The sequence below is a fragment of the Symphalangus syndactylus genome, chromosome 4, assembly GCF_028878055.3.
Source record: "Symphalangus syndactylus isolate Jambi chromosome 4, NHGRI_mSymSyn1-v2.1_pri, whole genome shotgun sequence".
NCBI classification, from domain to species: Eukaryota; Metazoa; Chordata; class Mammalia; order Primates; family Hylobatidae; genus Symphalangus; species Symphalangus syndactylus.
The window spans coordinates 100,059,763-100,086,287 of record NC_072426.2 but is presented as its reverse complement, the minus strand read 5'-3'; the positions used below and the strand labels follow the sequence as shown (position 1 = coordinate 100,086,287).

The 26,525-nt window shown below is 42.5% G+C and overlaps 1 protein-coding gene and 1 non-coding gene across 45 annotated transcripts in view; both read right to left on the bottom strand.

The window, feature by feature from the left end:
• The window catches only part of USP54 (ubiquitin specific peptidase 54), a 138,461-nt gene that overhangs the window by 21,754 nt on the left and 90,182 nt on the right, over nucleotides 1–26,525 (bottom strand). For 21 of the 44 annotated variants that reach the window (XR_008657231.2, XR_008657229.2, XR_008657232.2 and 18 more), the window contains 14 exons: nucleotides 26,419–26,524; nucleotides 26,161–26,307; nucleotides 24,216–24,365; nucleotides 20,728–20,896; nucleotides 19,059–19,229; nucleotides 15,345–15,476; nucleotides 14,784–15,164; nucleotides 14,321–14,552; nucleotides 11,258–11,391; nucleotides 8,204–8,371; nucleotides 5,847–5,945; nucleotides 5,085–5,204; nucleotides 3,970–4,165; nucleotides 560–1,932 (listed from right to left, as the gene is read on the bottom strand). Coding sequence is in view for 39 of the 44 variants with exons in the window: in XM_055275748.2 (XP_055131723.1) it covers nucleotides 560–1,932; nucleotides 3,970–4,165; nucleotides 5,085–5,204; nucleotides 5,847–5,945; nucleotides 8,204–8,371; nucleotides 11,258–11,391; nucleotides 14,321–14,552; nucleotides 14,784–15,164; nucleotides 15,345–15,476; nucleotides 19,059–19,229; nucleotides 20,728–20,896; nucleotides 24,216–24,365; nucleotides 26,161–26,307; nucleotides 26,419–26,524 (3,578 nt within the window). In the remaining 5 variants the exon portion in view is untranslated. The remainder of the gene's footprint in view (nucleotides 1–559; nucleotides 1,933–3,969; nucleotides 4,166–5,084; nucleotides 5,205–5,846; nucleotides 5,946–8,203; nucleotides 8,372–11,257; nucleotides 11,392–14,320; nucleotides 14,553–14,783; nucleotides 15,165–15,344; nucleotides 15,477–19,058; nucleotides 19,230–20,727; nucleotides 20,897–24,215; nucleotides 24,366–26,160; nucleotides 26,308–26,418; nucleotide 26,525) is intronic. The other 23 variants (XM_063637470.1, XM_063637473.1, XM_063637477.1 and 20 more) reach the window with 10 other exon arrangements.
• Nucleotides 13,697–13,800, bottom strand: LOC129481384 (U6 spliceosomal RNA). Its single transcript, XR_008657392.1, has one exon. It is a non-coding gene; the product is annotated as a U6 spliceosomal RNA (small nuclear RNA).

Here is a 26,525-nt window from a genome sequence, read left to right as displayed (position 1 = left end):
GCCCAGGCTGGAGTGCAGTGGTGCGATCTCGGCTCACTGTAACCTCCGCCTCCCTAATTCAAGTGATTTCCCTGCCTCAGCCTCCCGAGTAGCTGGGACTACAGGCACGTACCACCACGCCTGGCTAATTTTCTGTATTTTTAGTAGAGAAGGGGTTTCACTATGTTGGCCAGGATGGCCTCAATCTCCTGACCTTGTGATCTGCCTGCCTCGGCCTCCCAAAGTGCTGGGATTACAGGAGTGAGCCACCATGGCCGGCCCTGAACCATTCTTTAGCACAGCATACTGGAGAAGCCATGGGCAAATACTTAATAATCTCTTACTTTAGAAGGGGGGAAGTTGCCTGTGAGTGGTAATTCTGCCCCTTCCTCCACTCTAGCCACAAAGATGTCTAGATCTGGTCCTGAAGGCTTTCTGAGTAAAGTCAAAAGTTCTACTACCTCCTACTAAGCTGGGGGGGATACTATCTGTATAGAACACTCCCTTCTTCTGATCTTTCCCTGCTTTCAGCTTTTATATGATCCTCCCCCCTCCCCCCAACCCCTGGTTGCATTCTTACCTGTTTGGCTAAGTAGGTGCCAGGCCGTATCCTGCTGCCCCCATCCAGAACAGCCAGCTTGAGAAGCCTGAAGACTGGCCTGATACAGAGACTCCAATTCTGAGGTCTCCTGTTCTGTGTCTTGGTTCCAATGTGGATGCAAAAGGATGTGATTTCTCTCTGGATAGGTTACACACGTATGGGAATCATGAGGGGAGGACTTCATTCCTGGCCTAGGGGCCCCATGTTTAAGCTGAGAGTCACAGAACCTTGTGATATTCACCCAGGAATCCAAAGGCAAGGAAGTCCCCAAGTCAGTACTGCTGCCCAGATCCTTAGACCTAACATCTCTCACGTGGGACGGCTTCTCTTGGTATATGTCTGGCTCTGCCAACCTGGGCTGTCCTCCCCTAGAAGTTTCACCATTAGGCAGCCCAGAGTTTAAGGCAAGAGAAGAATGTTCAGTGGACTCTTCCCAGGAAAGTGGTCTATCCCCACCCTCCAGAGAGGACTGTTGCTTTGCCCATGGCCAGTGGCCTTTCTCTTGACCCTGTGAGAAAGGAGGCTTAGAATCAGAAGGGGAAGAGTTCTTCCTTAGACTACCTGACAAACTTCTATCCTTGAAACCTGTACTATCCCTCATGGAGACACCCTGCATCCTCTGGAACTGCTCAGCCAGAGAACGGACAAGCCCCTTCGTGCTGGGAAACTCTGGCCTATAGGTCTCCTCACTGCCTCTGTCCACTTTTAAAGTCAATGCAGTTTTGAGGCTTTGGCCTTGGAGGCATTGGTTAGTTTTCTGCACAGGATCAGGACAGTGAAGCACAAATGAAGAAGCAACAGGCATTATGGGGTGGCAGGTTCTATACAGGGGAAGGCTGGGCTGAGCTGATGAATTTGAAGGACTACAGCCTAGGCTGTGTTCATCTCCTCTCTCAGAGGTGGCTATTCCAGGCATCACCGGGGAGGGGTTAGAAGGATCCCTCTTTTCTTGGAAGAGCTGTTCTTGAGCAATGCCTCTTCCTTCTTGTGGAGGGAGCTTGCTGCAACTGCTGCTGTCACACCTAGAGCTTTGCAGCTTACCCTCTGGGGCATCCAATGGCTCCCAACTATGATGAGAATTCTTCTCAGTCCACCCTGGTGTTTTAGGTAAACCTTGCCTGTGGAATGCAGAGGGTTCAATGTTGTCTACTTCAACCGAAGTCAGAAGCTTCAAGGCAGATCTACTGGGGGAGCTGTGCTGTGGGGCAGATGACTCTGGAGATAGTGATGAGTGTGACTCATGGCAGGAAGCAGGTGAATGGAAGAAAGAACTGGCCCCAAACTCTGTATCCGTGCCGGATTCCAGTTGGGCCTCTTGGCTTAACAATACTTGGAGCGGGATAGGCTGTTCACTGAAACAAATGGAGAGAGCTAGTCATAAGCTGCCTTGACTGACAGGAACGCTTACAGAAAGAACTGAACATTCCATTCCCATTTCTAGCTATTCACACAGGGAATGGTAAAAATAAACAGAAAGACAAGCACAAGTAGAGTCAGTAGTTCAGAGGATCACAAAAGAAAAGGCACATGGTCAGCTCACACCCAGGTAAATAGGTAACATTAATCCTCTTTATTAAATGCCCTCACCAAAGTTGCACAGTAACATTAAGTGGAGCCCTTGCCAATATTCTTCATTACCTGTGAAGTTGCATTCCAGTCACATTCTACTTGCAAATTAGGAAACAAAATCAACTAGTCTCACATGCAGATGACATGGAAGGTAAGCAAAGCCTGAAAATCACTCATACCAAACAGCAAAAATCCAGGATGCTATACAGGGAGGCAAGTCCTACCTGGGGTCCTGAGAGGCAGCCCGGCCAAAGGAACCATGAGGCCACATTTACAAAATACAGGGTGATTTGGGCTCATGGGAATACACAGAAATCAACCATTTCAAATGTGTTTTTATAATTTGGATTTTGTTATATTAGTCACTGAGATGTTTCCCCAAAGCAATATGACTTTCTTGAGATTTAGGAGTAGGAGTAGGGATTAACTGTATTTAGTTGGTTTCTCACTAATTGTTTGGTATTTCTGACTTTAAAAACTTAATGTTACAAGGACTTAAATAAAGCCTCGATCACTCACATACATCAGGATGTATACGTTTTCTGGAAAGGGTTTACCTATCTAAATTGCTTATATTCAAAACAAGCCCCTAAATTTGAATGAAAATATACTATAAACTTTTGAGGGTATAGTCACCCAGTCACCCTTATAATATTACAGAGAATATGATATACTAATATAGGAAGCCTAATCATAAAAGGCAATATTACATAACGGTTAAGGACATGTGCTTTAGCATCAAATAGACCTGCAATTTTTTTTTTCTTTTTTTTAGATAAGGTCTTGCTCTGTCACCCAGGCTGGAGTGTGGCAGCGCCATCACGGCTCACTGCAGCCTTGACCTGCCAGGCTAACTGATTCTTCCACCCCAGCCTCCCAAGTAGCTGAGACCACAGGCATGCACCACCATGCCCAGCTAAATTTTTTGTGTTTTTTGTAGAGACAGGGTTTTACCATGTTGCCCAGGCTGGTCTCAAACTCCTTGACTCAAATAATCTGCCCTCCTCGGCCTCCCAAAATTCTAGGATTACAGGCGTGAGCTACCATGCCTAGCAGTTAACTATTTTTGAACATTTGCCTTTTGAACATTGAACCCAGGAGGTTGAGGCTGCAGTAAGCTGTGATCGTGCCACTGCACTCCAGCCTGGGTGAAAAAGCAAGATCCTGTCTCAAAAAAAAAAAAAAAAAAAGTTAATTGCTTTTATTAATTTATATTTTGAAAACTATTCAGAATTATTAACGGTCCAAATCAATGTTTATTTAAATTCATCTATTCTAAGTAAAAGTCAAATTCAAGGGTTAAGATGTGAGAACTACAACAATGACTACTGGAACTTCTTTCCTAGTCCTGACCATAAAGAAGCAAAGCAAAGGGAATCTTTGTGTCTCTTCTCTATGGTGCAATCAGAGCAAGAAAGACTGCTTTCTCTGCTTCCATAAGGATAGGAAGCACTGAAATCCCAAAATAAATCACATGGTAGCTACCACAACATGAAATGTAGCCTGGATTGCCATGTCTAAGAACATAATATATACAAATATAATCGCGTTATTACACAAGTCCGGGGCTAAAGTTACCCATGGGAAATGTGAACAAATGGTCTTATTATGCTGTGCTTTTTGCATCCTAGGAATTATTAAGATAAGGACCAGCAGTACAATGAGCTTTTCACTGTATGTCTGACCTGAAAGAAGAAAATCTTTTCAGAGGACTCCTCTCTCCCCTTCAGTCACCAAGACGATGAGAGCTCTTGCTATAGAATACTCATGGTCACTTCTTCCCCTGGCATTCATAAACTAACATGGTTCCCAAGCACTACCTTGTTGGCTGAGGGAGAGTCCCCGCCTGTGTTGGGAGGCAGGCTGAGGGCTGCGACGGCTGCTGTGGTGATTGCTGCTGCTGCATGCGATCCTGCAGGCTCCGTGCTTTTCGAATACTGATTTGCAACTTCTTATCGACTAGGGCTCTGCTGTGCGTGCTACAGCTGGCACCATGCAGGGCAAGTCTTAGTTTAGCTAAAATGCAAAGAAAATATAGCAGAAACAGAACACAAAACACAAACAAAAATAAAAAGAATAAAATTGAAAAAAATGAGCAAAGATATGCAGTAAAACTCAAAATATGTAGCAGGAATGCAAGGCATGGACCATGCATATGCTGTCCAGGGCACACAGCTGCCTCTGGCTATAAGGAACATTGATGGAAGCCATGGAGGCCAAACAGGTTAATCCAAATTAAAAAAACAAAACAAAACTAAAATAAATCAAGAAGATAAACCAGTGCCTCCATCTTAGAGATTGCCACTCTTGTCCTTTGCAACTGACCTGTCTGACTCTGGTCTCCACACTCTACTCTCACCCCTCTCTCCCCAATGGCCAACAGCAGAAATAAGATCCAAACCTGCATCTGTCTTTATAGACCACAGCTTCTTGTGGGTCACATACAAGAAGCTGATACCAATTCTAAGCCTTAGTCTCTTGGTGTAAGTTTATGGTGCTGCATACTATGAAGGTAGGGGAGAATCAGAAAGAATCAAATATTGAATTAAAAAGTCACAGGCCTGGGAAGTCATAGCCAATTTATTCGGTTTTCCTTCTATAAGCTCCAACTCACTAGTCAGTGACTAGCAAAAGAGCAGACTAATCTCACATCTGAGGTCTAACTTTATCCTGAAATAAGAAGGTAGGCATGACTGGAGAAGTCATCTATGGATTCCTTGCTGAGGTTATTCTGGTAAATATCCATAGGCCACAGTGCCAGTGCCAGGTACACTTAGAAATCTAAAGGGCAAAAACAGCTAACGCGACTCAGTTTGGGAGAGCAAGAGTGAGGAGACACAAAAACTGTTTTTATCCCGTCTGAGTGACAACACTAATAATACCTATTGTGAAGTTAGTCAAATGTGCCACAGCCATAGCAGTTAGAGTTACTTACAGATAGCTTCATTACAGAGAGCCAAAGCTGCAGCACAGTCTCCTTTCTGTTCCAGATGCAGTGACTCTTCAAACACTGACTCTGCCTCTTGCAGGGACCTCTCAAAGCCGTCACTCCTCCCTGAAAGGGCCAGCACTTTTCATTTTCATTACAATTCATTCCAACTTTTCTTGTGTACTGTTGTTTCCCTTCAGTACACAGAGATCCTTGCTGCTGAGCCACTGGTCTACCCTTATTCCAACTGTCTATTTCTATTAAGAATTATCTGAAAACAAGCAGGACATCCACTTTGCCTTAACCAAGATGTTACCAAGGCCATGAAAGAGAGGCATGCCATTAATGGCCATATATTCTAACACCAAGACCCTTAGGAAGTCCCTCAAGGAAAGAACAAAGTATTCTATATAGCAGAAGGGTAGGTTCTTATGCCTGGAATTGAACTGCTCTTTCCCAGTGCAATTCTTGCCAACTAGTGTCAGAACACCCTAGATGTCGACTGAGACCTTCACTGCTATGTTATGGCAAAGGTAGCTTCATTATTCTGTGAATAGCCATCCATACCACTTATTTACTTCACCAATACACAGTCCTCTATGCACCACCCTAAACTGGAAAATCAGTACACTTCTTGGTCACAGATGGTCTACACTTCCTAATCCAATGTACCTGCCAGGGCAGTTGAACTGCCTTCATTCCTGGTTTGCATATACATACTTGTCATAAGCATTGCTAAGTATTTACTTTCATCATGCTATTCCTCACCAGAACTATCCCCAAAGAAGTCACCTTCCCATACAGCGAGCAGGGAATATTCCATCCTCCTCTCAAAGTGAATGTGTGCCAAAGCAGGTGCAGAAGAGTCTAAAAACAATACCAGATGAAAAGGCTAGGAAGTACAGGCAGAGAAATTTTTGTAAAAGAACTCTCATGTTTATGTATCCCTTACCCTCTACTAAATCATAATCATACATTGGCAGCAAGCTGCAATATAAGTTCACCACCTACAAATGGGATTGCCAGTGAGCCTTCACAAGGTTGCAGGGAAAAAAAAAATGTGGGTCACTTCTCCCATAATGTCCCTCATCCTCCACTTACCTCCAGCAGGACATGGTAAGAAAGGCTCTTCCACATCCCTAACATTCACTTCCTAATTCATCATGACTTTTTGAGAGCAATAGGAAGACAATGGAAACAGCAGGTTGGTTCTGAAGAACTTGGCACTCAGGATCCACTCTATCTCTAGAGGTGTGGTTTCCCTTACTCCCCAGACCTGAAGTTCTCTCATAATATTTGTAATCAACTAAATGTATACACCTTTAAAATCAGAGGTAGTTCCTAGAGCCATTTTTTTAAATTCTCTACTCTACGGAGATCTAGACAAGCTATAGTTGATCAATCACTGTACCAAATTTTAATTCTTATCCTTCAGAATCTTAGCATTCCATTCCTTGCTCATGCAGGAAATGCTGAACCACAGTGTATAGAGAACTGACAATGAAATATACCCAGTGGGATCTCCTCCTAACTTTAATCTATTGCCCAACTGGCAGAGAGAGAAACAAATGAAAGGAGAAAAATGACAAGACCCCTTTTTTCAGAAGCAAAATAAACCTGGGACACCAATGTGATACAGCTTGAGGTCAAAAAAGGAGAAAAGACTATCCAAATATAGAGACAGCTAAGTATTAGGTATTTAAAACTAATTTGGAAACTAATACAATGTCTTGGGAAATATAAGGCAACAATTACCTTGAATCAAGAGAGTAGTATTAAAGGAAAAAAGCTGCCCCCAAATAGGATTACTTGGCCCAAGAAGATTCTCTAAGTATATATAAAAAGAGATAAGTGGTCAACAGAAAACAGCCAGCAAAGTTAAAAGCTTGCACTTACAAACTTGGACCTTCATACTGCTTTAGCACAATTTGTTGTAAGTGGGGTTTCCGAATTATAAAAACAATAAAGTCATTTTATAGGAAAAAAACTAAGATACAGGTTTCATGGCCTATTTAAGTTAGATACTTCAGCTTGGCTGAACTATTTTGAAGGCTAGTCTCTTTTGGTACAAAGTGACATCCTAAAAAAATTCTAGGAAGAAAAAAAGTCTAACATGGGGCAGTTGTGGAAGTAAAGTCCATGCAAATTGTTTGAGGTTACAGAATCAATTGTCATGGTATCAAAAGTTAACTGGCTTTGTTCTTGCTCCTGTTTGGCAGATCCACTTCCCTGATGCTCCAGGTGGAATATTTCATGGGTATGTTTCTTCCCAGCAAGTAGAATTCCCCTCACTGTCAGTGTGGCTCACTGCCATTTTCAGCTATTTCTGACTCAAGGCTAGTTTTATTTACACCTTCAACGGATGTTCATGGGAAACATTATTCATAAATGATATACTATCTCCAATCTATAGGCTTTTAATAGATGTGCCCCAAATCAGTGCCTATCTCCAGTCAATAGTCTTGTCACATCCTACTCTAACTTGTTCTCACTGGAATGGGTGAATTAAGATTTAAAAAATTATTTTGCTAAAAAGAAGACAGAACAACGATAGACTGGATTAAGAAAATGTGGCACATATACACCATGGAATACTATGCAGCCATAAAAAATGATGAGTTCGTGTCCTTTGTAGGGACATGGATGAAACTGGAAAACATCATTCTCAGTAAACTATCGCAAGGACAAAAAACCAAACACCGCATGTTCTCACTCATAGGTGGGAATTGAACAATGAGAACTCATGGACACAGGAAGGGGAACATCACACTCCGGGGACTGTTGTGGGGTGGGGGGAGGGGGGAGGGACAGCATTAGGAGATACACCTAATGCTAAATGACAAGTTAATGGGTGCAGGAAATCAACATGGCACATGGATACATATGTAACAAAACTGCACATTGTGCACATGTACCCTAAAACCCTAAAGTATAATAAAAAATAAAAAATAAAAAAAAAATAAAAGCAGGGAAAAAAAAAAAAAAAAAAAAAAATCCTGCTCAATAAAAAAAAAAAAAAAAAAAAAAAAAAAAAAAAAGAAGACAGAGAACTTACAAGCTTAGATTTTTTTTCTACCCTTTCTGTCTGTCCCCATCACCCACAACCTAATGCTCACAACAATTACCCTGATTCTGCAATTCATCCAAGTCCATGAAGCGGCTAGGATGAGGGTTAAACCCTTTCGCTGCCTCTAATTCCTTCTCCCGTTTTCTTCGAAGTTCCTGCTCCTGCGCCCTCCTGGCCACCTCTTCCTGCAATTCATCCAGTTCACTTTTAGAAGATATCTCCTCACCTGTAATATAAGCAAGGGAGAAGTCACCACATTTCCATTACCAAGACTAAGTACTTGATGAATTTATGACCACTGCAATACTTTCCTTTTGGAATTCTTGCTTTCAATTTGGAGTTTGTTTGTTTGTTTGTTTATTTATTTATTTATTTATTTTTTGAGACGGAGTCTCACTGTGTTCCCAGGCTGGAGTGCAATGGCGCAATCTCGGCTCACTGCAACCTCTGCCTCCCAGGTTCAAGCAATTCTTCTGCCTCAGCTTCCTGAGTAGCTGGGACTACAGGCACGTGCCACCAAGCCTGGCTAATTTTTGTGTTTTTAGTAGAGACGGGGTTTCACCATGGTTGGTCAGGCTGGTCTCAAACTCCTGACCTCATGATCCACCCACCTCGGCCTCCCAAAGTGCTGGGATTACCTACAGGTGTGAGCCACTGCGCCTGGCCCAATTTGGAGCTTATATTTTGGATAATACTTTCCATAATTAGATTCAGGATGGCACTTGGGCTAGAAATAATAATAATAATAACAACAGGCCGGGCATGGTGACTCATGCCTGTAATCCCAGCACTTTGGGAGGCCAAGGCAGAAGATCACCTGAGGTCAGGAGTTTGAAACCAGCCTGGCCAACATGGTGAAACCCCGTCTCTACCAAAAATACAAAAATTAGCCGGGTTTGGTGGCAGGCATCTGTTATCCCAGCTACTCGGGAGGCTGAGGCAGGAGAATCACTTGAACCCAGGAGGTGGAGGTTGCAATGAGCCAAGATCCTGCCATTGCACTCCAGCCTGGGGGATAAGAGCAAGACTTCGTCTCAAAATAATAATAATAATAATAATAATAACAACAACAACAACAACAACATTTACTGAGCGCTTCACAACAATGGTATTACACTGAACATTTGTTCAGCACTTACTATGTGCCAGAAAGTTTTAAGCATGCTTACATGTATTATTTCATTTAATCATAACAACAACTTACGAGGTAGATACTATTACCTCCATTTTAGGAATGAGAAAACTGAGTCACAAAGAGGATAAATAATTTGCCCAAGGTAAAACAAATGGGAAATAATGGAGCTAAATTAAAGTCAAGTAGGTTAAATTCGTAATCATGCTCTAATCATTAGAGAACACTTTCTACCAGGTGTTATCACTGACTGACTGGGGAGCTTCAAGAATGTCATTTTCTCACCCTTAATTTCCACCACCTCTTTGAATTTGTAAAATGTCCACAGCAGTATAAGTCCAATTTTATAAACCTTTCTAGATGGATCTAAATAGATCTAGAAGGATGTCCATAATAAATTAAGTGAAAAATTGAGAGAATAACATGCATAGTATGACTTCACCTTACTTTTTAAAAATGATGCTTACCTATATATATGTACATAAATTTATCTATGTACTTGTGTAAGCATAGAAAAAGACAGAAAGATATATACCACAATGGTAACACTGGTTCCTTCAATTTCAGGAGGCAAAGGGCAGATCATTGAATTACTGGACTTGATTTACCTCTGTAGTTTTTTAAGAGTATGCAAAGTTACCATATAAGAATGTTTGTTCTGTGTTTTAATAAAATGGTTAAATCAAATTGTGGGGCATAAATAGGGCTTATTATACAAACAGGATGGTGGGGTGATATGGTGTGTGAAGAATCTTGTCATAACTCCTTGCTAATTATCTTTTACCAGTTGAAGAATGCTGTTGGTGAATTCTATCCAACTAGTCCAGAATTGAGGACTATTCAGGAGATCATGAGACTCAGTCGTTAGTGTAATTTAAAAAATGCTGGCTATCTGAAGAGAAGGGAGAATAGTCTCATGTATGATTCACAAGTTTCTCAAAACAATGTTATTCAACATGAAATAAATTAAAATGTGGGGAACAAACCAAATGTATAATTACAATGGGAAGCCCAAATGTCTTCCACATGTCTCTAACTGTAACTTACTAGAGCCCAGGATTCCAGAGATATCTGCCTCTATAGGCATTGTTCTGCTCTGCCAGATGTCCGCAACCTTTAGTATACATACCTAAAAGGGTTCATGCCTTTTTACTACTGCTGCTGCAGGCCTTTCTTCCTGCTACCTCTAAGAATTGTCAGTAACTATCAAGATAATTGGTAGTAAGACTAAGATATTTAGCCAGGGGTAAGGATAAATTTGAATTGCTTATTTCCAAGTTTTGCAAATAGCCACATGTACCCCTTTGGTATGTCAATTCATAATACTAAACAATAAGAAATCCATTTCCCAAGAGGCTGTCCCTAATCCAAGGAAAGCCCTAGGATTTATTCTTCTGAAAAATGGGGATGTTACTAACACTGTTTACCATATTTTTGTCCCTTCTTGCTCCCACAAGGGCTCCCTCCAAGTAGAAAGAAATATTCAGGCAGGCTGTGATGGAGAACAAAAAATAGATAAATCCAAAGATGGAGCAACTGAAATGACTCTACATTTACATTCTGATGGAATACTCAAACTGTAACTGTCCTCTTTTTTTCGAAATGGAGTCTCACTCTGTTGCCCAGGCTGGAGTGCAGTGGCACGATCTCAGCTGACTGCAACCTCCGCCTCCCAGGTTCAAGCAATTCTCCTGCCTCAGCCTCCCGAGCAGCTGGGACTACAGGTGCACGCCGCTATGCCGGTTAATTTTTTGTATTTTAGTAGAGACGGGGTTTCACTGTGTTGCCCAGGCTGGTCATGAACTCCTGAGCTCAGGCAATCTGCCTGCCTCAGCCTCCCAAAGTGCTGGGATTACAGGTGTGAGCCACCACGCCCGGCCTGTAACTGTCCTCTAATTTCAAATGTGCTCAGGTAAGTCTGGTCCCCAGACAAAACTGCTGGTCAAATCCAGTCCTCAAATTCAGTGTCATTCTGCTTACCTGAGAAAGGCTGACTCTTTGTCCAGCCACCCATGGATGCTGTGGAGTCTACCTCCAGGATGCTACTGCTGTGCGACTTTGGGATATGACGCCAGGAAGGAACCAACCCAGCTGATCTCTTAGCACTTGGATCCCTTCAAAAGAGAACTCAGAGTTTAGTGAAAGCATGAAAGCAGGTTATAGCAACATTCCTAGGACTAAATCTCTCTCTCAAAAAAAAAAAAAAAAAAATCAAACTAACACAATTAGAGCTTCTGCTAAACTACTTCTGAAGAATTGAAATATCCACTCATTCTCCTATCTAATCTCATCTCACCTCATTCACATCTTGTGCATCTAGCACAGTAACTGGTACATAATACATATTCAAAATCTGTTGAATGTATTAATGAACATATTGGTTTCATATCTATTTCCTTCTTTCTTACTAAACCTTTGTAGCATCTTCTCATAAGTAAAACTGAACAGGATCCTGTGGACAGGGAAGAACATTGAGAGAGTATGAACATGTAGTTATCACCTTTGTAGAAGATATAATGATTCCTTTCAAAGCAGCTCTACTATTAGAAAAATTGCCTTGGCCAGGTGCAGTGGCTCATGCCTGTAATCCCAGCACTTTGGGAGGCTGAGGCAGGCGGATCATGAGGTCAAGAGATCAAGACCATCCTGGCCAACATGGTGAAACCCCATCTCTACTAAAAATACAAAAATTAGCTGGGCAAGGTGGCACACGCCTGTAGTCCCAGCTACTAGGGAGGCTGAGGCAGGAGAATTGCTTGAACCCAGGAGGCAGAGGTTGCAGTGAGCTGAGATCGTGCCATTGCACTCCAGCCTGGAGACAGAGCGAGACACTCCATCTCGAAAAAAAAAAAAGAAAAAAGAAAACAGAAAAATTGCCTCTGTGGCAACTCAGTAAAAATAATGTATGGAGATTTGAAAGTTATAAAGCAAACTGAGCCCTATGGGCAGGGTACAATCAGTGCTAATAAACTGTCATCATTATTATGAATATTATTAGCATTGTAAAACACAGAGTCCCAGTGACCCTAAAACAAATCAAAATAAAAACTATCCCACCACACTGGGTGTGGTGACTCACACCTATAATCTCAGTACTCTGGGAGGCTGAGGTGGGTAAATCACTTGAGCCCAGGAGTTCAAGATAAGCCTGAGCAAAATGATGAAACCCCATCAATACCAAAAAAAAAAAAAAAAAAAAAAAAAAAAAAAAAAAAAAAAAAAAAAGCAACGACAACAACAAAACACTGTCCCAGAATAACATTTGGGTTTCTTCTCTGATTTTAGGATTATGTAAGTTTTAATTCACTAATCCATTCTTTTTGAGACAGAGTTTCGCTCTTGTCACCCAGGCTGGAGTGCAGTGACGCGATCTTGGCTCACTGCAAACTCCGCCTCCTGGGTTCAAGTGATTCTCCTGCCTCAGCCTCCAGAGTAGCCGGGACTAGAGGTGCATGCCACCATGCCCGGCTAATTTTTGTGTTTTTAGTAGAGACGGGGTTTCACCATGTTGGCCAAGATGTTCTCGATCTCCTGACCTTGTGATCCACCCGCCTTGGCCTCCCAAAGTGCTAGGATTACAGGCATGAGCCACCGCACCTGGTCCACTAATCCATTCTTGTTTGTTTGTTTGTTTGTTTGAGATGGAGTTTCACTCTGTTGCCCAGGCTAGAGTGCAATGGCACGATCTTAGCTCACTGCAACATCCACCTCCTGGGTTCAAGCAATTCTCCTGCCTCAGCCTCCCAAGTAGCTGGGATTACAAGCGCCCGCCACCACGCCCGGCTAATATTTTTTTTTGTATCTTTAGTAGAGACGGGGTTTCACCACGTTGGCCAGGCTGGTCACGAACTTCTGACCTCGTGATCCACCCGCCTCGGCCTCCCAAAGTGCTGGGATTACAGGAGTGAGCTACCGCGGCCAGCCTAGTCCGTTTTTGTTTTTTTTTTTTTTTTTGAGACGGAGCCTTGCTCTGTCGCCTAGGCTGGAGTTGCCATGGCACGAGCTCGGCTCATTACCACCTCCACCACTTGGATTCCAGTGATTCTCCTGCCTTAGCCTCCCAAGTAACTGGGATTACAGGCGCCCAGCACCATGCCTCGCTAATTTTTGTACTAGCCTGGGATTACAGGAGTGAGCCAACATGCCTGGCCTAATCCGTTCTTTAATACATTTTTTTATTGTGTATATTTAAGGTGTACAACATGATGTTATGAGATACATAGAGATAGTAAAATGGTTACTATAATTGAAGGAAATTAACATACCCATCATCTCATATAGTTACCCATTTTTTTTTGTTTTTGTGGCAAGAGGAGTTAAAATCTACTCATTTACCATGAATCTTATATGCAGTACAATTTTATTAATTGTAGTCATGTTTTACATTAGATCCCTAGACTCATTTATCCTACATATCTGAAAAATACGGAAATCTTCACAAATTTTTGTGCCACCTTCGAGCAGGAGCCATGCTAATCTCTGTATCGTTCCAATTTTAGTATATGTGCTACCAAAGCAAGCACTAAACAATTATTTCATTATCCTTAGCAAACTAAGACAGGAACAGAAAACCAAATACCCCATATTGTCACTTATAAGTGGGAGCTACATGATGAGAACACATGAACACACAGAGGGGAACAACAGACACGGGCCTATCGGAGGGTGGGGGGTGGGAGGAAAGAGAGGATCAGGAAAAATAATTGGTGAGTACTAGCTTAATATGTGGGTAACAAAATAATCTGTACAACGAACTCCTACAACACAAGTTTATCATAACAAACCTGCACATATACCCCCGAACTTAAATTTTTAAAAATTATTTTATACATGATAACTGTACTTCAAATAGAAAGTTCTCTCCTTTCTCAAGTGCCTTTGTTCTTCCAGCAGAGGGTGCTGTTGTTATAGGAAGTTGAGAGAGCACATAGAGATAGTAGCAAAGGCCATCCCTCCACTTGTCTAAGCCATGCCTGAAAGCCCCAAGTAGGTGGCTCACATTGCTGCAAGGGACAATGTTGCTGTTCAAAGGCCAAACAATACCTGTAGACATTTGAGCTCTCAGGCAGGGCTGCATCCAGGCTGACAGGGCTGCTGCTGTTCCTCTCACTGCTTTCATAGCCAGATTCCATTCGCTGGATTAGTCGGGGGTGCTGCTCTAAAAGGTGAGAGCCTGGCCGTGCTGGGCCCCAGCGCTTGTACTGGGGGCTTGGTCCACCAAATTTAATGTCATAAGAAGGTGGCTTGCTTGGTTCATCTGGTATAAATTCTTTAGCTATTCCAATCAAAAGACAGGTATGGAAAATGAGGTAGATTTAGCATTTGCCTAAAATCAAGACCTAACCAACTCCTCCCTCTGGCTACTTACTCACTGAACTCATATCCCTAAAACACCCGACATCAGAATAAAAATGCTCCTTGCCAGATGTACCAAAAAACCCAGGTTTTAAAAAGACATAAATCAACTTTATTCAAAAGCCCAATTCTTCCCTAATTATCTCCTTACCTGAATCCTCAGAAAAGGGGCTAAGCTGGGTATAGCCACAGTGCTTCCTTTTGTCCTTACTAAAGATACTGTCAATATTCAGAGATTCTCGTTTGGGTCTCCATGTTGGACGATACTTGCTGGAAGAACTGGATTTTGACTCACTGCTGGTACTCTCTATTTCCCAGTCACGAGAGTGTAAAGGCAGGGTCCTAGGAGGTTTTTTGACAGGCTGGTCTCCTCCCCTGCCCCCGCAGTGAGAGCCTACATTGGTCTGAGAAGCCAGGGATGGTCTGTTATGGATCATATTGCTGACTGTCTCTTTAAAATCCCTCAGCCTGTTGGTGCTGCTGGATGGTTTGGAGGCATTTCTAGGAGCCTGCTTCTCTTTCAGTGTTTCTCCTAAAAACACAAAGAATGAAAGAAATATAGATGTTTAAAGTGATCAAAGATACTAGACCCCAGTGTCGAAAAAGCAAAGACAAGCCCTCTGAACAGAAAAGAGAAGCCAACAGTCTGGAGCACGACAGAAGTTTGATAGAGTGAATGAAGGAGAAAGAGAAGCAGTGCAGAAGGGCTTGCCTTCACTGTGGTATCCCGAGGCCTGAGGCTCATCGCCTTTCCTCCTAACCCGACCAGAGCTCCTCTTGCGCTCTATCAGTGACCCTTTCTTGGATGTGTGTTTCTGATTACATTCACTATCAGTCAGGTGTCCTGAAAAAACAAGGAAATTGCGGTAAGCTGGTATCTGAGACTAACCTCCATCCTCCTGAGAACCTACCTAATCTCCCTTTGGGAATGCCACACATTTAGAGTACCCATGGAACAGAAGCTGTAGGGCATAGACTATCTGACTTCAGTGTAGGAACCTCCCAGTAGATAAATGCAGAGAAGGGCCGGGTGCAGTGACTCACACCTATAATTCCAGCACTTTGGGAGGCTAAGGCGGGCAGATCACTTGAGCCCAGGAGTTCGAGACCAGACTGACCAACATGGCAAAATCCTGTCTCTACTAAAAATACAAAAATTAGTCGGGCATGGTGGCATGTGCCTGTAGTCCCAGCTACTGAGAGGCTGAGGCATTAGAATCACCTGAACCCAGGAGGTTGCAGTGAGCCGAGATCACGCCACTGCACACCAGCCTGGACGACAGAGCAAGACTTTGTCTCAAAAAAAAAAAAAAAAGATGAATGCAGAGAAGCTGGGAGCATCCAAATTTACAGTGTCTCCTGAGCAATGACCAATCTCAATCCCACCCTTAATCTTCCCCAGTGACCCAGAAGGACTAATGACATGTTTCTAGGTAACTTTTTAAAGGCAAAAGTTTTAAAGATTATATAAATATGTCAGGTAGCCATATACTTTCATAAATTGAAGACAGAGTTTTCCTTTTATTTATTTAGCAACACATATCAAATAAAGTCTGATTTTCAGTACATCTGGTATTATCCTGGATACTCCAGACTTTGCCCACAAGAGCTCTGATTTTATATGGCTTTAAGACCCAGTTCTAAGCTTTCCTTAATTGTGGATCATTTAAAGGACATTTCAACTTTGATTCTCATTCCTGTCCCCAACCCATGCTTCACAAAACTTGGCTCCATCCAGAGATTACACTTCATAGTTCCTTAATACTAATCACTGGGAAAACCAGGAGAGCTGGGCTCTTTTATGTAACTTGCCCTGCTTCATGCCCATAGTATGCAAATACATGAGCATGATTTGATGACAGCAAAGGTCAGATTCTAAAGGATATAAGCAACTAAATTGCTGGAAGCCAAAGATGAATCAAGCAAGTAAATTAAGTTTGAAGATATGCTTAGAAAAAAAAAAACCTAGGTCAAATGCATGGAGAGCTAACAAAAATTTGTTTTCACATGATAGCATATGAAAATCCTTATGCATATTCAGGTATCACCAGTGTAGTGATATGGATACATATTTTCAATCAGTTGCCCCTTGGAATCTTGTATTGCTTTTATTTGGTCCTTTGCTACCTCTGTGCCCACAAGAAAGATTTAAGAGAGGAGGAAATAACTTGGAGCAACTAAGTCTTTTTTGTTTTTATTTTTTGAGACAGAGTCTCGCTCTGTCGCCCAGGCTGGAGTGCAGTGGTGCGATCTCGACTCGCTGCAAGCTCCACCTTCCAGGTTCACACCATTCTCCTGCCTCAGCCTCCTGAGTAGCTGGGACTACAGGCGCCTGCCACCACACCCAGCTAACTTTTTGTATTTTTTTTAGTAGAGACGGGGTTTCACTGTGTTAGCCAGGATGGTCTCGATCTCCTGACCTCGTGATCCGCCCACCTCGGCCTCCCAAAGTGCTGGGATTACAGGCGTGAGCCACTGCGCCCGGCCGCAACTAAGTCTTACAAATGTTTAACCAATGGGCATGTTCAAGCCATTAACACAAATCTGCCTCTACTGGAAAATACGCTTAGTTTATCCTGTGGTTTGGCTTCTCCCTGGTTCACAGCTTCAAAAAGTAGGTCTAAAAAACTCACACCTGACACAATCAATGCAGTAGTCATCAAAAGAAAGCCAACACAAGTCTGACAAAACCTCTAGGTCCAACTACCAATTTACAAGAAATATAGGACACAGAAACGTGTTAAAGTATACCATAGGAATAAAATCAGCAAAATTCAGAATGTGGGAAATGTACAGGACAAAATACCTAGTTCTAGCAATAAATTGCAAGGAAAAAACAGTAGATTAAAAGAAATGCAAAGGACTTATCAACTCATCACAATGCATAGACCTCATTTAGATGCTGAGTCAAACACATAAACCATGAAAATATTACGATACTTATAAGCGGATATGTGAACACTCACTGGTTACCTATCAGTTTTAAGGAATTATCATTGCTATTTTTAAGTGTTACAATGCTGGGCCGGGCACGGTGGCTCACGCCTGTAATCCCAGCACTTTGGGAGGCCGAGGCGGGTGGATCACAAGATCAGGAGATCGAGACCATCCTGGCTAACACGGTGAAACCCCGTCTCTACTAAAAATACAAAAAATTAGCCGGGCGTAGTGGTGGGCGCCTGTGGTCCCAGCTACTCGGGAGGCTGAGGCAGGAGAATGGCGTGAACCTGGGAGGTGGAGATTGCAGTGAGCCAAGACCGTGCCACTGCAGTCCAACCTGGGCGACAGAGCGAGACTCCATCTCAAAAAAAAAAAAGTGTTATAATGCTACTTTAAAAAAGTGATTTCTTATGTTTGAGGAAACATAAGATATATTTATGGAAAATGTGATATAATGCCTGGGATGTACTTCAAAATAATCCAAGAGTGGGTAAACGTACAGGTAAAACTAGACTGGCCATGAGTTATAATTATTGAAACTAGGTGATGTGTACATGAATGGGCAGTACACTATTCTATACAGTTTTGAATATCTTTGAAATTCTTGATATTAAAAAAAAAAAAAAAAAAGCCCCCACAGCTTATAAACCACCAGTCTCAAACAATGAGCTCACAAATTCTCACAGTCCCTAAGAATATGGATACTGTTCTATGCCTTAGGTATTCTATCTCCCAGAATAAACTTTTCATCTCAGCAGTCATTCACTGTTCTTCCCTGTATTGATTTCTTCCTCTGACATGGGCATACTCTCCTGCAGATAAACAAAACAATGCAAGAATATTCTCTGCTTGGAACTCACAATAACAAATAGATATCTTTCATTCTTTTGCTTCTCTATCCTTCAGGAAGCTTAGCAAGCTAACATGCAGTTCTCCCTCACCAATCCCATAAATAGGCCCCTTCTATCAAAGCTGTTCACTTAGGACAAAGCCTGGCATGAGAACATGATGATGTGCAAGATCACAGGGGCTTAATGGGATACCACGGGAATCCTTTGCATAACGAACATTTCTGACTTGCCCCCAGTTTCTTTCTCCTTTTTTTTTTTTTTTTTTTTTGAGACGGAGTCTTGCTCTGTCCCCCAGGCTGGAGTGCAGTGGCACGATCCCAGCTCACTGAAAGCTTCGCCTCCTGGGTTCATGCCATTCTCCTGCCTCAGCCTCCCGAGTAGGTAGGACTAAAGGTGCCTGCCATCATGCCCAACTAATTTTTTTTTTTGTATTTTTAGTAGAGACGGGGTTTCACGGTGTGTTAGCCAGAATGGTCTCCATCTCCTTACCGCATGATCCGCCCACCTCAGCCTCCCAAAGTGCTGGGATTACAGGTGTGAGCCACCGTCCGCACCTGGCCTCGCAGTTTCTTTTTCTTAGGAGATCTATGCAGGAATTGATTCAGGCAAGCAGGACCCTCTGTATAAGTCCCTACCTGTGTCCCGACTGCTCTGAGACATGGAATCATTCTCCACATTATAGATGACTGTCCCCTGAGAATCAGAAGAGAAGTGACTGACCACAGACTCATGGTGGGAATGTTTGTAGGGATAGCTCTCCGTTGAGGAATCTGTTCGAGTGTCACTTGAGATGGAGGGCTCCCTCCCTGAGAGGAGGAGGAAACACATATGCAAAAAGTGAGGAAACAGAACAGTAACAGAGAGAAGGAAAAGAGATGGACACAGCAAAGCTCCATAAGGCAAGAACTTCCTAGACACAAGTATGAGAAGGATATGCTATACCATCAAGCCATTCTTCCCAACACCCAACTTCCAGATCACCCAGACACATGTAAAATTCTTCCCATCCCTGTCCCTACCTTGCTGAAGCCCTCACTTTGCCTGCCACTGTGAAAAACTGTGACGGTTTTACAAAACCTATCAGGGGAAAAGCAGAAGTAATGAAAAAGTTGTGAAAAGTAAGATCTATTTAGATGGAAAGTCCCAGGACAACCTGTCATACATAGTCAGTTGTTCTCCTATCCCATAATCTTTTTCCTATACTGCCAAGAAAGTCACTTAAAATTTTTGAATTGATATTAGATGCATTTTTAATGTCTCTGAGAAATTATTGGGGCTATTATATGATATACATTAGTATATATTAGTTCAATCAGACTGCTTCCCTCTGAATACCTAGCTGAAATAAGCATAATGGGACAAATGGGTATTTGACTGAAGGGAGAAGAGGTAGAACAGGTCTGGGTGGGGTATGAGAGGTGGACGAAAGCACCAGGTACCAAGCAGGAGGGAGGTACAAAGGGGAGAAAGAAAGATGTCAAAGTCAAGTATCTTCTCTTTCAAAATTATATCAAGGGCCAATACCAGATCCAGAAGAGTAAAATAATATTTCTTCCTCCTTTTCAGTAATCAAGCCAAAACTATTAGGTTATACCTCAAATATATTATAAGATTCTGTGGGCTACCCTAGAACTTTAGCCATCAAGCTGAAAATTGTTTTTACAGAAAGTCGTTACTTAAGTTCTGAAAAATTAACTTAGAAGTGAATAACTGATTCATAAGCAGAGGAATATTACTACTGGACAAGGAATTTTTCCCCCTCCAAGACAGAGTCTTGCTATTTTGCCCAGGCTAGGCTCAAACTCCAGGGCTCAAGTGATCCTCCCACCTCAGCCTCCCAAATAGCTAGGATAACAGGCATGCATCACCCTGCCCAGCTACACATTTGCAATTTTAAAACAAAAATATCTCATGCCAAACAAAATAACTAGCCTTGTAGTGGTTCAAATAAAACAACTCAATTAAGTCGCTGTTAAATTGCTAATAAAAATCAGCCATCCTCACCAATATTAGAAGGTTAAATATTGAGCCTCGCAAACTTAATATCTCAGTCTAAATAAACATAATTTCCTTTTCACTCCTGAGTTGAGGCCAAGTGATTTAGGCAACACTCTTTTGACAACTGAAGGAAATAAAGGCTGGCCCAAGTTAGGCTTCAGCATAAATTGGCACTTCTTTCTTACCTCTAATGGAGCCTCTTTCTCCAAGCTAGGTTACGAGCTAAGCACATAATTAAGTATGAGTCCCAACTGTTTGACCGCATGGGGTGAGGAGAGAGGAGAGGTAAAGAGCCAGGCTGCTCACCTGAATCTTCACTGTCGTAGCACGTCCTGCTGTATGACTGGAACTCAGCTTGGGGAGGCAGGTCCTGGGTGGATACTGGGGTACCCTGGGGATCTGCATAAAGCAGCAGCAGGGGCTGATAATGCCCCTTGATGCATTTGGTCACCACATCCTTCCATTTGGGCCCAATCTGAACCAGAAACAGCCAGAAGAACATGACAATTATACTTTATATCCACAATTCACAACATATCTTCCTGTTCTGTATTTCTAAAGAAAATAAAAGAGATGAAAAGATAAGAACTGGGTAAAAAGGCAGCAAAAAAGATCTCAGACCTAACACTTTTTTATTTTTTTTCTTTGCTAAGTCCTTTTAGAAAGCACTAAAATCCTATAGGAGAATAAAAGAATGAATAAAATTACTTTTATTTCTGTGAACCATCAACACAGTTGTAAAATAGGAATAAAAGTTCTCAAAGGTGGATATGCTACATGAGGGAACTTCAGCTGCCTTGGTGACCAATTTCTTTTCACAGACATCAAATTAAGCCCTCACTAGAAATTTTCATTTCCTTAGTTTTCTCCCAAATATTAAAATCACTTTCATGAAGCTGAAGAGCAGACAGAAACTCTCTCACAGACTGCCTTAGAACAAATGACATTCAGTTTCAGAGTTCGCAAATGGTAGGATATAAAATGTCAAACTGCTTAGAATAGACAACTGAACCTCTCGGCCTTAGCCCTGTGCTGGATTCAGCTCTGTTACCACAGTGGAAAAGAGAGAGAACAGCCACGGAATCAATTCAACCCAATCCTCAAACTCACACCATCTTAAGCTTGAACCAGTCACATTTCTTAGATAATGTGCTGCTCTTGGGGTTAGACAACTAGCATAGTGATATGTTCACAACAGATGTCCAGTAAACTTAAAACTGAGTTATTAATTAAAACATTTATATGCTCTTCGCGTATTAATATAATCATATTTACTACTTTGTAAGGGTATTTTCAAATAAAAACCCTAAATCTAAAAGAATTTATATAAATTGCCCCAAATTACAACAACACAAAAGAGACAAAGAAAAGCCGGGCGCGGTGGCTCACGCTTGTAATCCCAGCACTTTGGGAGGCCGAGGCGGGCGGATCACGAGGTCAGGAGATCGAGACCACGGTGAAACCCCATCTCTACTAAAAATACAAAAAATTAGCCGGGCGTGGTGGCGGGCGCCTGTAGTCCCAGCTACTCAGAGAGGCTGAGGCAGGAGAATGGCGTGAACTCAGGAGGCGGAGCTTGCAGTGAGCCGAGATCGCGCCACTGCACTCCAGCCTGGGCAACAGAGCGAGACTCCGTCTCAAAAAAAAAAAAAAAAAAAAAGAGACAAAGAAAAGAATAAGGGAATTTGACAAATACTTTACTATTTGTGGAAGACACTGCTTAAAGTCTGTGGACTGGTGTAGATTATAGTCACACCTTATCTCCTTATCTGCTAACCTTATCACAAGCAGCTTCCTAACTCATGCAGATCACATAAGCCACTTCAACCACAAACTCTGTGGTTTAGACAGTACCAACTTTCCTACTTTGTCATTATAACCCTACATGCCTTGTAACTATCCCAAAACACATGTTACTCTGTGATGGGGCACTTCAGGGAGATAACAAAGAATAATTTACAGCAGCCCTGAGACAAAGTAGTACCCACTGATAACTCCAAGATCTGAAATTCTGAACTTTGTATTAACCTTATAACCTCATTTGAGGCATTAGAGTGTTCCTACTCAAATCAATCAACATGCACATTAAAAAAACAAATAACAACAACAAAAAAACATTCCTCTCTGGGGTCCTAGCTTCCAAGAAGACAAAGAAAAGAAAGAACATGGCATGCCAAAAAGGACTGTGGCTATGTGCAGCCCATTCATTGCATGAACTGTGCCTGACGCATGCCCAAGGACAAGGCTATTAAGAAGTTTCTCATTCAAGGCCGGTGGCCTTGAATGATGGTGGCTCACATCTGTAATCCCAGCACTTTGGGAGGCCAAGGCGGGTGGATCACTTAATGTCAGGAGTTCGAGACCAGCCTGGCCAACATGGAGAAACTCCATCTCTACTAAAAATACAAAAATCAGCCAGGCATGATGGTGCGCGCCCATAATCCCAGCTACTCGGGAGGCTGAGGCATGAGAATCACTTGAGCCTGGGAGGCAGAGGTTGCAGTGAGTTGAGATCGTGCCCCTGCACCCCAACCTGGGTGACAGAGCAAGACCCTGTCTCAAAAAAAAAAAAAAAAAAAAGTTTCTTATTCAAAACATAGTCAAGGCTGCGGCTGTCAAGGAAATTTCTGAAGTAAATTTCTTTGATGCCTACATGCTTCCTGAGCTGTAGGTAAAGCTACATTACTACATGAATTGTGCCATTCATAGCAAGGTAGTCAGTAATCAATCTCCCCAAGCCCAAAAGGTGCTAACATCCCCACCCAGATTTAGACCTTCGAGTGCTGATCCATGAACTCCACCAAAGCCCACGTAAGGAGCTGACTCCTCAGGACTGAAGAAAAACTATTTTCTAGAAAAAAAAAAGGGGAGATTATAGTTTAAAAAAACACTTTGGGCCAGGCACTGTGGCTCACGCCTGTAATCCCAACACTTTGGCAGGCTGAGGAGGGAGGATCACTTGAGCCCAGGAGTTCCAGACCAGCCTGGGTAACATCTCTAACACAAAAAAACAAAAAATTTTAACTAGCTGGGTGTGGTGGCCACACACCTGTAGTCACACCTACTCAGGAGACTAAGGTGACAGGACTGCTTAAACCTGGAAGATAAAGGCTGCAGTGAGCCATTATCACGCCCCTGCACTCCAGCCTGGGCAATAGAGTGAGGAGACCCTATCTCAAAAAATAAAGTAAAATACTTTGTCACCTATAAATACAAAACTGCTGAATGCCTGGTGAGGGGTTCAGAGGATATAATAGAAGATACATTGTTCCTATCCTCAAAGAACTAACCATCTTCAGGGGAAGACAAGATGATACCTTCATGAATTCAGTAGGCAGACAGACATAAAAATATAAAATACGCCGGGCACGGTGGCTCATGCCTATAATTCCAGCACTTTGGGAGGCTGAGGCAGGCGATCACAAGGTCAGGAGTTTGAGACCAGCCTGGCAAACATAGTGAAACTCGTCTCTACTAAAAATACAAAAATTATCCAGATGTAGTAGCATGCGCATGTACTCCCAGCTACTCAGGAGGCTGAGGTGGGAGAATCGCTTGAACCTGGGAGGCAGAGGTTGCAGTGAGCTGAGACCAAGCCATTGCACTCCAGCCTGGGTGACAGAGTGAGACTCCATCTCAAAAAAAAAAAAAAAAAATATATATATATATATATGTTTTATGGAAATGTGGGGAGGTCCCATTCAAAATTATGAAAATGAAACACTAAAGACAAATGATTATTCTTTTTTTTTTGTAGTCACCAAACACTTCAAAAAGGACTTGACTATTCCTACCTCCTTGACATGAGCATCATCAAAATACATCCATTTGCGAATCTTTGTTTGAAAAAAGAATGTAGAATAATGTTTGCCATAGTAACAGATCATTCCAACTAAGTACAGTTCAGATTGCTTGGCCCGGTCATCTGTCACTCTGAAAAACAGCTGAGGGGAAAGAAGAGAAAAGAAAGCACAGTCACATATTCACCCATTCCACATCATCTCTCAGCAGACTCCATCGACATTTCTTAAGTAAAGTACTGGCTTGCTTCTCTTCCCTTCAGTTTAAGATTTTCGTTAGTATAGATTAATCATCAGAACTTAACTTCAGCACTTTGTGAGGCCAAGGTAAGAGAATTACTTGAGGACAGGAGTTCAAGAACAACCTAGACTAGATAGCAAGACCCTGTCTTTAGACCCAGTGTGGTGGCTCATGCCTGTAATCCCTACACTTTGGGAGGCTGAGGTGAACAGATCTCTTGAGGTCAGGTATTCGAGACCAGCCTGGCCAACATAGTGAAACTCCATCTCTACTAAAAATACAAAAATCAGCTGGGTGTGGTGGTGCACGTCTGTAATCCCAGCTACTTGAGACATTGAGGCAGGAGGCAGAGATTGCAGTGAACCGAGATCATGACACTGCACTCCAGCCTGGGCGACAGAGCAAGACCCTGTCTCAAAAAAAGAAAAAGAAAGAAAGAAATTAACCTAAAAAGACAAAAAGTAAGGAAAAGCAAGACAGATAGTGTCCAGTAAACTGGTATGGTGATGATCTTTCTTCATACCTTTCAATAGTTTTCTTACCAGGGCCTATCATAAGAGGAGCCAGGAAAGTTGGATTAAAAAAAAAAAAAAAAAACCAGCCAGGCGCGGTGGCTCACACCTGTAATCCCAGCACTTTGGGAGGGGGAGGCAGGTGGATCACAAGGTCAGGAGATCGAGACCACCCTGGCTAACATGGTGAAACTCCGTCTCTACTAAAAATACAAAAAATTAGCCGGGCGTGGTGGCAGGTGCCTGTAGTCCCATCTACTGGGGAGGCTGAGGCAGGAGAATGGCATGAACCCAGGAGGCGGAGCTTGCAGTGAAGGGAGATCATGCCACTGCACTCCAGCCTGGGCGACAGAGCGAGACTCCATCTCAAAAAAAAAAAAGAAAAAAAAAAAGAAACGATTGCTTTTGTTTTTAAGAGACAGGGTCTTGCTATGCTGCCTGGGCTAGAACGTAGTGGCTATTCACAGGCAGAATCACTGCACACTACAGCCTTGAACTCCTTAAGCAATCCTCCCTCCTCAGCCTCCTGAGTAGCTGGGACTACAGGTAGGCGCTGGTGAAAAATGAAGATTTTATTGCTCACAGCCTACTCAGGTAAGATTCCTTGAGAAGAAAACCTAAAATAAGATCCCAGAAAGTTCATTTATTCTCAGTCATGGCTTAATGACATTAAAAAACAATGACAAAGGTTCTCTTTAGTCACAGGATTATCCCAGACATTGGTTCCACACTGTGAATTTCATATTTTTGGGCTCAGGTCACCAACTCTTAACTTCTTCACCTACTATAGCAGTTCTAGTCAGGAATGCCCCCCTTTGGACCTTACTACCTCCCATGGTTGAATACCCTTCCCTACTTTATACTCGTATAAACTAACAATGAATAGAACATATAATAACTCTTTGAATTACTGATTTATTTTTATCAGTAGCTAAGCTCTGCCTATCCTGTCTTTTAAGACCAAGTCATCCCATTTCTTCTTAAAAAACCTTTGCCACCTATTAAAGGAGGTATATGAGCACATACCTGCAAGCACGGGTATCTGTACACAAATAAACAAGTTTATCTGTCCAAAACATTATAATACTTGTCATCTAGGACATACCTGTTTGTCTAGTGCTCACTGCTCCTAAGCAATACTAGACGCAAGAACTCAAAGTGAGAGATAAAGGTAACTAACACGCACATCACCCAGCTTAAGGCAGGTTCCCAGGCTGTGGATAACATCTTCTGCTAAGTCTGAGTGGTCTGAGTCCCATACCAGCCCAATCGTGATAATTTGTGGAGCATTCATCAACACACGGCGAATCCTGATCCTCTCTCCACAGTTGCTCTGAAATATATATATAAGGCTAGTTCAACATGTTTCCCACTGGCTTTGCATCAATTCCACTGATCGACGGTTCCCTTTCCCACTCCAAACCCCACCCCTGATTTAACTCACTGGACAGTTCCGCAGATCCCCCATGGTGCTGGCATTCTGCAGCAGCTCACCAAACATGCTTGGTGAAGGTTTCTCTCGTCTTTCCAGCATACAAATAGCCTGATTGC